This window comes from Microplitis demolitor, chromosome 1 (assembly GCF_026212275.2).
Source record: "Microplitis demolitor isolate Queensland-Clemson2020A chromosome 1, iyMicDemo2.1a, whole genome shotgun sequence".
Lineage (NCBI taxonomy): Eukaryota > Metazoa > Arthropoda > Insecta > Hymenoptera > Braconidae > Microplitis > Microplitis demolitor.
The window spans coordinates 23560157-23572286 of NC_068545.1; the positions used below are offsets into that span (position 1 = coordinate 23560157).

The 12130-nt window shown below is 33.5% G+C and overlaps 2 protein-coding genes across 3 annotated transcripts in view; both read left to right on the top strand.

Moving 5' to 3' along the window:
* The first annotated feature begins 102 nt into the window (after positions 1 to 102).
* LOC103580167 (loricrin) lies at positions 103 to 11151 on the top strand. Its single transcript, XM_053740924.1, has 3 exons — positions 103 to 410; positions 9964 to 10500; positions 11145 to 11151. Exons 1-3 carry the CDS (start codon positions 103 to 105, stop codon positions 11149 to 11151), a joined length of 852 nt encoding a protein of 283 aa, XP_053596899.1.
* A 440-nt stretch (positions 11152 to 11591) lies between these two features.
* LOC103580028 (cAMP-specific 3',5'-cyclic phosphodiesterase) overlaps positions 11592 to 12130 on the top strand; it is a 52973-nt gene continuing 52434 nt past the window's right edge. The window contains exon 1 of one of the 2 annotated variants that reach the window (XM_014440673.2): positions 11592 to 11691. In XM_014440673.2, the coding sequence (XP_014296159.1) occupies positions 11609 to 11691 (83 nt within the window). In that variant the 5' untranslated portion in view covers positions 11592 to 11608. The remainder of the gene's footprint in view (positions 11692 to 12130) is intronic. The other variant, XM_008561634.3, reaches the window with a different exon arrangement.

A 12130-nucleotide genomic window follows, 5' to 3' on the forward strand; every position in this document is an offset into this window, starting at 1 on the left:
CGGGTTGGGAATCAGAGGGAAAAGCGGAGCCGTTAAACTTTTTATGATAAAATAAAATATAGGAAAAGTAGGTTGGGGTGAGAGAGGAGAGAAAGGAAAATAATGAAATACACGAGCAAGTGCGAAATGCTGTCACGTCGCGCGTGTAGTGAGAGCGGACCACATCCCGCGGATGTTTATGTTGCTGGAGGCAATAGAAACACCGGGACAAATTGGGTCGGTGATTGTAGTGGCGGTGGTAGTGGATCTGGAGCTGGGGGAGGTTTTGCTCATCATGGACATCTTTGGGGTAAACGTCATCATGGACCGGCATCGGCACCTGTGCTTAGTCACGCAAGTACTCGGCCACCCCAGCCCATTATTTTGAGAACGAGAAGAAGTTGGCCAGCTGCGCCTAGTAGATGTAGAAGGTGAGATTATATAACCCAATATTGTATAATGTTATATATTATATATATAGATACTGATAAGCTCTGCTTTGAGATAAGCTCTGTCGCGAGAATAAATTATTTAGGTTTGTATTTAATTATTATTATCCGTCAGATTTAAGTCGTCATTAGAGACGGATAATTCTCAGGGTTGACTGAGATTAAAAGAGCACTCGTCCAGAAACACAATTTGCGTTAAATATTCATGGAAACTCTACCTATTTCTTTTTTTTTGTCCTTTTTTTATGAATGTTTGAAAAAAATTGTTTTAAAGTTTAGTGAAATGGCCTTTTTTTATCCAAGTATAGGAAAATATTATCTTGAGAGACTTTAGGAAAACATTATCATAAAGAGCCTTAGAAAAATATTATCACTTGAATCACCGGGGAAATGTTTATATATATTGTAAGCAAAGTTTAGATAAATTTTTAGTGTTTATTAGAAATTTTTTTTATTTTTATAAATATTTTATACCTGGACTTGGGGAATTTTTATATGTGGATTTAAAACTTTAAGAGTTTTTATAAAAATAATTTAATTTAGTATTTTATTAAATTTTTTTTACAAGTTTTTTATACGGGTCGTAACTAAATAATGATATTAATGTAAGTTATGAAATATTTTTCCGCGGATTATAAACACATAAATTAATTAATTGTAAATTTTTATAAAAAATATTTATAATAAAATATGAGATTGAATATTTCAGTAAAAAATTTTTATAAAAGCAATTTATTAAAAGTTTTTTTTTTTTTTAGGATTTCCATACAAATGATGAGAAAAGCATTTTCATTATAATTTTCATAAAAGGGTTTTCACGAAACTTTTTGTGTTACCTAAAAAGTAAGATAATAAAAAAAGTTTGTTTAATTAAAATAAAGCGGGGAAAATATTTATAAAAAAAAAAAATACATATTTATTTGATATTAAATATTTATAATATCGTAAGCAGTAGAAGAAGTTGATAACAAAGAGAATTATTGCGAGCACTATAAAATACCTGCAGTAATGTACAAATAGTGTAGAGTCTATAGCATGTTGCAGGTGAAATTGTAAAATAGTGCGGGACTTCCGCGCCCGGTCAGCACCCGCACGAGATCTTTTACCGGGTAATAACCTCACCGGCAGCACTAAGTGCATGACTACGTACTTACAGCACACATACACACTACATTGAAACTCCAATGTGTACATCTTACTCTACATTACTTTCCTACTCCACACATATACATATACATAAATATATATAACTATTCATACATAAACTAACGTGTGTTATAGAAAGCGCCAGGCTCTGCTCAGCTCGACTCAGCAGAAAAGTCCTGTCCAAGTATTGACCCGTCTGTCAATGTCTATTCCTCGCACGATCTTTGAGGGATGTGAAAATAAGTTTAACTGTTGATTAGATCTCTATGCCTTCGGGCCGCAAGTCTCTTGGTAATACACCGGGTTTTTTCTTCTTTTTTTTTATCTTCTCATACAGAACTGAACTAAACCCCTAGTAGACAAGTACCGAGAGGGAAAAAAAATAAGAGAGCTCATAAAAACCAAATGCTTGGAAAATCAACTTTTAAGATTGATTGTTTACGTCAATCTCTACTTTAATTTCAACAGACCAATAAGACTCTTATTGCTATTATTTTTATTTATTGTCAATATCGTCTTCTTCTTTTTTATTCGTATCAATACAAACAACAATAATTGCCCGCAGTTATAAAAAATGTATTATTGCTTTCAAAAAAATTAACTCTGTTATTATATATAATTATAATTATTTTTCTATTGCGTGATTCGATAAAATCTATTTGTTGTTAATGATTCATATAATATTTTAAAAAATAATTACGTAATTTCGTTATCTTTTAATCGCGGCATTTTATATTTATATAAATGCGATGGAAAAATATTAAGGTAATTAAATAAAATTAATCCTACTTACGGATAAATTTTATTGTTACAAAGTCTATTGTTTATTATTAAACATTAAGGAGAGGAAATTTAATTAAACATTGAGTGCATTTGTAGGTTTATATAAAATATTTGTTCATTAGTATTGTACGAGCGAAGAGAAACGCAGGGATAGGGATTGAGCCAGGAAAAGGGTTCAGAGGCTTCCACTTTAATTAGCTATATTGCGTAAACTTATAACTAATTAAGCTTATAAATGACCGCGTCATAACTTGCTCAAAAATTAAAATTTATTTTTATCTGCGTAAAATGAAAAATATTAAATACTATATTTTATTTCGCTTTTTATATATTTATATATTGTTTATTACTTAGATCCGAGTGCTTGAGTAATTTATTAGATGGCACTATTAAGATAAATGTTTCATGAAAATAAATTATTATTTTCTTAATCTTGACATGCACAATAATAATAATAATAACAACAACAACTCAGTGAAATTACTCGCTGAATAATTAATTACGACTGGTATAAGGATCTAGTGCTTTCTATTACTCACTCCCCGAATAAAAAAATTTTGAGTCTAAATAATAATTAATTTTCTCAGCTGAAAATTTTCCGAAGAAAGGCCCAGGTATAACTTTCTCAAAATAACGCCAAAAATTCAAATACTTGGCGGGATTTCTAGTTTTTACTCGATATCGCTGGCCAGTTACGGGTTTGAAATCGAGTTAAATCTCGATTACTTCTACTAGGGTAGTAAACACAAGGTAAAAACTAACGAGGCTGAAAAATGGTCGATAATTAGGCTTAAAAAAAAAACCGAAAATAAACCGACTCTATTTTTCGGCCAAATTTAGGTCTCTTTGAATAAACTTCTGTAGTTCTGACTTGATTTCGGCCAAATATTTTTACCCGGATCGCTTAATAATTTAATTAAACAAAATAATAATTATAAAATCGATAGTTCAATAGAACAATTAATTAAATATTTGAATTTAAAAAAAAAGTAATAAAATGGGTGACAAAACGTAATTATTTGGAGCATAAAGAAACAAAACTCTTTGATATTCTGTCCCTGATGTATTGCAGGTATCGGACAGAAGTTAAATGACCACTAGGTAAATTAACGCTCGGTTAGACAATTTGTGTAGCGTTGACTAGTAATTTTCAGGAAACAATTGTTCATTATGCATCTATTCGATTCGATGGACTCACATTTCACACTATTATACCCAGCATCATTTGCCTTTACTTTGATTCCCGTAACGTTTCTCCGCACTGCGCCCGCTATCGACTTTTTTTTACCGATCATTTGGAAAATATCACCGGCATTTTTTTTATTCTAATTCCCCATCGCATCAGACACAAAAATACAGAAACGATTAAATTATCATTAAAATTCTATTTATAAAATTATTTTTTTACCGCCAGTAAAATAATCTTTTAAGTTCGGGCTCCGTTTCATCTTTAAATAATTCCTTTCTAAAAATTACCGCCTCGTAATTTATTATTTTTATTGCCGCAGTTTAAAAGTTAAATGCATACGCGGTTGTTTACTTTATGAAACGACGTCGGCTCCGGCGAGAAAATAACATGAAAATTTATTATTAAAATGGAAATCGATATTAGGCCGGTAGAGTAGAGACTGTTTACAGTAAATACATAACTTCTGCAGCAGAGTTTGTTTTCTCATTTATCCACGGCACTCTTCTCTATCATTATTATATAAAATCATTTTATTACCGTTTATCAGTAATCAACACTACAGTTTAAATTTATAACACTCGCGAGAAAATCCGCGAGTTTATTCTTTGCAAATAAATTTACGTCATCATATTTGAATTTACTAAAAATACATTTTCTCATTATAAACTATTTATAGATTTTATTTATCATCCAGTTATTTAATTATGCAGCAAATATTTATTGACTTTTTATTTATTAAATTTAATTAATTCATTTATTTATTTATTAAAAATGACAGAATAAAATAAATAGCGAACTAGGTCATGTACACGTACTGTCATTTAAAAAAATATATATATATTTTATATTTACATTACAATACACCGTATGTCATTATATATATATATATATATATATATATATATATATATATATATATATATGTATGTATAAAATATAACACAGAGATTTACTCTTGGTTTCATAATAACAAACCACTTTAATATGGCTGGACTTCATACATGTTGACATTTTAAACCGGATGTGTATCATCCGCAATATTATTTTATTTTATTACAACACAGCCTTTTAAAGAGTGATCCATTTTATTTATCGTAATCAATAGACAGAAAAAAAATTATTTTTTCTCGCGAAAAATTTTCACTTGCCCTAAGAAATTTATTGTGGCAAAAATATTTTTTTGTGTACCAAAAACTATTTACAATATTTATGAGCAAGCATTAATTAATATGACAATAAATTAAATTAATAACTGATCAGTAATTAAATATATTTCAATTGCTAATTACTTATTATAATTGTTGGTAAACATAGTAAATGGATTACGTACACGATTAATGTGTTTATGAATACATTAATAAATTACATACATATACTACCGTATATATTTACCATAGAAACTAATATACATTTTAATTACAATCTAAAAAATATTAATTTTCATCGAATTTGATACAACAATTGGTTGAAAATTTTGCCGCTCCAATTTCCTCGACCGCGCACTATTTGTAAAATATACATATACATACATACACATAATATGATCACAATAATTATTGAATAATGAATTATAATTAGAAACAATCGCTCGTCAATAAATCACAAGTGATACAAATGATTAATTAATTAGTAGAAATTAAATGTATCCTCGTAATAAATCAGTGTTTTAATATTGTTAATGAATATGTGATTTTCGGGTGTGTAACATATATATATCGTGATATGAGTGAGAGATGTATGATGTACTTAATATTAGTATGACTCTCGGGTGAGATTATTGATTGGTATGGCTGCCTGTTGCGTTTGTTCGGGCTGGCTATATACACCATCTTCCATACCCATCAGCAACCGATACCATATATATCTACATATATATGTATATATAACTCTTCTCCTCTTTAACTATCTACATCTATTTAATACCCCACTCGTTGATATCAAGCTGAAGCTTAAGCATAAGCAGGTTGGTTTGCTAGTCCGCGCAACTCTTCTCCAACTAGGACGGAAATATTCTATCCCTGCGTAATAACGAACACGAGGACGGCAACCCTTGTCTACATTTTAAATCCTCCATCTACATTCAATCCACGCACCGCAAATAAATATATTAGAAATCTATAAAACTTAAATTTAAACCCCATAACCACAAGTCGTGAGGAATTTCCGAGTAATTTTTTTTTTTAATAATCGACAATGATATTAAATAAAAATAGTAATAGTAATAATGATAATAATAACAGTAACAAGAACTTTTGTCAGCTTTAATAGGCTTTAAAGCAAATCGATGTGATATATCGCCGTGGAATATAATAAAATGAGTTATAAATATAACCCAAGGACATAAATAAACAGCTAGAGTATTAAAGGACAGAGTTGGTATTACAGTGATTTTGCAATGAGCCAATATCATCAGACGTGAAATGCTAATGAAGCTTGTCTCTAGTGCTCGATTATTAATCGACATAAAGTGGGCTTTGTTATACGCACACCTACACCCACACTGCGTACACTATTTAGTTACCTACATAACTATATTTATATTAATATATATAGATATATAAACAAAGTGGAGTATAATAGTGTTTGAGTGTGGTCGAGTATGTCGAAACGCGCACGCGTTCAAGCTATATCGACCCCCCCGAGATGATGGCCTGGTGGTGGCATCTGAGCTGTCTGTTCTGTTCGCAGCTGCTTCAACCCGAACTCTCAATATCAACTTTGTTATCCGATCTCATTTATTTCATTTTATGTTTTTCCTTATACTTTTTCTTCTCTATCCCTGTCTCTCCCTGTCTCTCCCCACACCTGTCCCTGCATTTCCTACGACCGAATATCTCAAATCCGGAAATTACACAGATAATTAACCCCTCGACCGAGTAAATCAATAATTAATAAAAAAAAATAATAATTTTTCCAAGAAACTGCGGGTTAATTATTTTTAATCATCACTATGGCGCCGAAAAATTGACGTTTATTTCTAGCGCACCGCGTCACACTTGATATACATATTATATATATATGTATATTATATAAATATAAAATTGTGATATGCACTGTACGTGCATCGTATAAAGTCGCTCTCCAGATAGATCCGCGGTGATATAGTGTAAGCCAGTGATATGCCAGAAGAGCATGCACTTAACTCACAACTTTTTATATATTTTTTTTTTTATTACATATTTAAATATAAATTTTTTCTGATCCCATTGTGATAGCACAGTGGCATGATAGCGCAGAGTTTAAAAGCTCGTTCTTGTCTCGGTTAGAAATATATACATATATGTTGAGTTTACTCTGGTTGGGTTGCCGTTGGCGTTGTGTCGAAAACTACCAAACGTACGGTACGCATAAGCAGTAAAAACTCGTTGCGAACGTACGTAAATATTGTTTGGTATAAATTTATATATCTTTTATCTTGAGCCTGAGGCATACGTGCACGCCGCCAGAGGGTGAAAAAGGTTTTTCTTTATTATTATTATGATTCATATTTTTTTTTTGTAAATTTTCTCGCTACATTGACGTGATACAGAGGTAGTTTTCCGGACAGTTGAACACAAGTTCGGCAATATAGTTATAATACGCCGTAGAAAATTTATATGACGTGATAAATATATATATATATATATATATATATATATATATATATATATATATATATATATATGTATGTATGTATGGAGAATAGAGTGGATGGAACATATGTATAGTGTCATTCTCTATTATGTTTAGTTGACACGTGAATTGAATAGAAGTGAAATATGTTGTATATATATATATATATATATATATATTGTTTGTTGTAAGTGATTTTCTGAAGCATAAAAATGTATATATTTTTGATATATCTATCAGTCTGTGATGTAATTTGTGTATTATTAAATTTAAAATCCGTTTGATGTGGATGTGCTGTCGGTTTGAGGACTGAGGACTGAGGACTCGATGGTTTGAGTGGCCAGTCTGTGTAATGATATTAGAATAGAGAGGTTTAAGTATAATAGTGCAGTCTACAGTGCATTGTATTGTATAGAGTAGAGTAGAGTAGAGTAGAGTATGGCATAGAGTTAAGTATAAAAGCTGAAAAGCGTTGTGGCCCTGGCCGGTACCCGGAAGATCTGACGCTTTTCCGGATGCTACGTCACTGGATGGCCCGCAAGCGCGCGGTACCTAGTCTGGTGGATGTATATAGTGTGTAGTGTGGGTAGTATGGGTAGTATGTAGTATGTAGTGCGCGGATAGGATCGTCCGCGAGTAGAGCGAGCACAAGAGCAAGTAGTGTAGAGAGCGGTGTGGAGCGGCCTGGCTGACTCTACGCGGAGGACAGGAGAGGGCGGCCCCGTGGCTGTGCTGTGCGAGTTCCGAGTCGAGAGCGGGATAGCTACGATGGATACGATCCCTCCCCGTTAGTCGGCTCTCGGCCGTCGTCATCGTCTGGTACATTTACACCAGAGACGTCACGCGATAACACTACTCATTAGTTACTAGTCTTTACCTTAATAATTGTTATTTTTTTTATTGGAATAACGACTCGCAAAAGCTCCTGCAGGCACTCGTGGCCCAATATTTTTGTTTGTATTTATTTTGGGTGTTGAGGTACGCGCCCTTTTGGGTTTTTTTATTAAATTTAATTTTACAAATAAAATTTCATATCATTTTTTTTTTTTTTTTTTTTTTGATAAATTTTATTTATTCAATATTTTTTTTTGTCTCTGTCTCGTCACCGGTGACCTCCATTGTACATGGAGCACTCACGAATACCTTCTATTCCCGGTTTTCCATTTCCTTTAGTTCGGATACGAGACGTCGAAAGATCTTCCACTGGTATCTCAACCTGAATATACTAGTCTCCAGAGTGCTATAACATCCCTCGAGGTGCGGTTTGTTTAGTTTATTGCAATTGGCTTAAAAAAAAAAAATCCAATTTTTAAAAATAAAATAAAGTTCAATAACAGGCAGTCATTCCAGTTTCGGTCGTTACAAATTTATTTAAATACAATTAATTAAAATTTAAAAATGAAATTTTGCCATCGCGAATGTTGATAGAAATTGACATCGTTTCGCTTCCGGTGTTTGTTTATAATTTTAATCTGACGGAAAGTCGAATGTATTTCAGTAGATTTAAGTGTCGCCTCGTATTTATTAATTTTATTTTATTTTTCCCCGGGTAAATTTAAAAAGTGTTAGCTCTGGGGATTTAGCGCAAGTCAAGGTTACCTCGAGAGCATCACATTTAATATTTTATGGAGATCAAGTAGTAGCAACTTAAATAGAGAGACAGAAAGAGAGGGATAGAGTGAGGAAATGGCAAAGTTACTTTCTAGTCTATCTTATTTTGATTGCTTAGGATTAAAATATTAAATATATTGCGCAAGTTGACTCTAAGTGCTGGGGACGGTCATGTTTATGCTAGAAAAACTCGGTTAAATAATAATAGTGATAACGATTATTATTATAATAATAATAATAGAGAGACGTAGTGTACAGGGATAATAATAATAATAATAATATTGGAGTGAAGATTAGAAAGAGGACAAGCAGGGTGAGAAAATCTAAAGAGAAATATAGTCAGGCGGCAGGGGATGAAAGTCGTGGGCTCGCGGGGGTGCAAGTGTGTGAGCGGGCTCGTGATAAACGAATAGGGGCTTGCCAAATGGTTTTAGGTGGCTACGGGTTAGTAGGGATACAAGTTCGATCGGAGTATACACGAAAAAATATATTTATATTTATTAAACATAATAACAAACAGAGCTAATGACTCTAGAGCAAAGCTACATTTCAGTAATTACATATTTTGTCCTTTTATCATTTTTTCATTTACTGTTTATTTATTATTTTACCCTTCAGACTCGTAAACAAGTACATATATGATGTACGTACGCACATATATATGTATAGACATAATAATTTTATAGATGAGTAAAAATGTATATCAACTGTCGACAGTCGTAACTGTGTGATTGTCGGTATGTAAATTTAAACTGGTGGTTATTTAATAAGACATATATATATTTTCCGTAAGTGTGGGAAAATAAATGTTATTGTTGGAAGTGAAACAATGTGACTTATATTAATAAAACAATTGATGGACATGCTTGGTAAAGCATTTAATGATGTGTTCAATTGACATAGATAAATTAAATAATAATGATAATGAACAAGAGGAGTAATGAATGAGTGAAGATAAAGCGTGCTGGAGACGTAGACGTCGTCGGCGGTGATAATGTTGATATTAATGGTGGTAGTAATGATGACGGTGGCAGGATTGGTCCCACCGATAAGTTGAGATAACCAGTGGCCGAGATATTGATAATAAAAGTATTCATAAATAGTAGAAGACTGGATTGAGCTGGTGGTCATTGGAGAATCTGGAAACGGTGGCTTCTTCATGGTGGATCCTTAATGTTTTGACGCTGCTTTTAGTCAGGGTATCGAAGTGGGGGGCACGTGGTCGTGCTGCCTGCCGTGCGCCGGCGGCGGCGGGCGAGGAGCTCCTGGTGGTCTTACTTCTGCTGGTGGTTGTGGTTCCAGTGCCGGTGGTTCCGGTGGTACCGGTACCGGTGCCAGTGAGGGAAATAGTCCCGGTTCCCCGTCTGGGACCGAAAGCAACTCACGTTCCAAAACCAACAAGTCATCAATTATCGTCTGCCACAGCAACAGACGCAGACAGAACCAGAAGAGCAGCATCACGAGTGTAATTAAGAGTACCTGCAAACGTAGTGGTAGTAATAACAGCTCCAACGACTTTAATGGAGAGTTGGACGATCTAGCGGCTCTCGACGCTGCTGTCGAGGCTGTCGCCAAGGGCGGTTCTTTTACTTTAACCAAAGACTCTAAAGACCAACACAATAATTCTGAGGACTGCAGCAACAAAGACGGCAACACACAGCACCGGCTCAGTCCCAGATTACACGATATTGAGGAAGAGGATGATGAAGAGTGTCGACATACTAAAGAAAGGTTTGTACCTTTTTTTATTTTTTGCTATTACTGCTTTTTATTTTCATTTGGCTGAGGGTAGATAGACGCAGAAAGAAGTAGATTCAATTTATTTTTTCCGCCGAAGAATAATGGAATGGATTATTCTATTGATTGATTTTTTTTTATCTTTATAATCGAATAATAGAAGAAAATAAAATTATAAAAGAACGGAATTAAATTAAAAGTTTTAGCATCGAGAAGACAGATGAATTTAGAACACGTCGAAGGCGGTTTAATTTTTCCGACTTTTCTTATTGCATGCCACGGGGTTTTTTAATATTATTTAATTAAATCTACGTGAAAATGTATAGCGTGTACGCGGGAAAAAAAGGCATAAAAGTTTATAAATTTTTAATATCGCGGACAAAATAAAAATGGTAAATTAGAGGCAATTTTTTGCGACCGAGGGTTCTAAGGCTGCCAAGTACCTCGTAAGTAATGTAGATTGAATAATATATTTATAGTGTATGTATATAATAATTTATTTATAAAAGGATTTGTGAAAATGCCGGTTAATTATTTTTCCTCACATCAAGTTTATAAATAAAAAAAAAAACTCAAGTTTAATCAAAACTTTTATTGCTGCGTATTATAAAGACATTAAAGTTTTAATTTTTTGTCAGCCGATAGAGTTTTAAAAATGTCGATTTTCAGTCACTTTTCTTTTTTTATTAATTATTTAAAACATAAATTTTAATTGCCACTTATCGTTGGATTAATAAAAGATAAAAAAAATTATAAACTCTTTCATGCGTTCAGTAGACAAAAGAAATGTCTGGTCCATTAGTAAATTACTTAAATTAAAAAAAGTTGATTAGCTTTTAAAATTTCATCAATAAAATGTACAAAAAATTTCTGGCTTAATTTTTTTTTATAAAAATAAGTACAATAATTACTAGAGTGATGGTGATGATGATGATGAATATATATATATTACAGGACCTATCAAAAAAAATCACCAACACCAAGTGCCGGTGGAACCGGCAGTAGAGCAGGGTGGCGTTCGCGCAGAAGCGTCACCACGGCGGGCGCAACTGGGCACCAACATCACGTGATTGCCACTGTGGCAGCCACGGCTCAGGCTAAAATGCAAGCCGAGCAGGGTAGCATTGGTGAGCTGCGGGGCTACCACAATCTACGCTCTCGTCGTCATACGCTTGCTAATGTCCGGTAAGTATTGCGGTCACGACTAAATCCACAGCAATAAACAGAAACAAAAACACTAATTAATATAATTGTCTATACAAACATATGGGCAAGTGGTTTTACTCACTCGGCGTAAAGTTTTGTCATCATCAGACCTGGGGCTCGGCGAGCCAGACTTTGATTTATATTTAAATAAATTTCTAGTCGATGGCAAGGGAGAACCGCTGCCACAAGGGTCGCAATCGCATATTTCACAGCTGAAATCTGGGTAACCTTTAGGCTCTTGGTGTCTGACTTTGGAGGTTTGAGTACCCGCAGAGGGTTTCCTTGGACTGGTAGTTTTTGACGGGCTGGTTTTACGGCTTGACGGTATTTGCTGATCACTAAATTCAGATGTTGACTCTATTAAACAAACACGGGGATTTACTCCCGCTCTGGCCACTAATTCCTCGTATTGACTCTT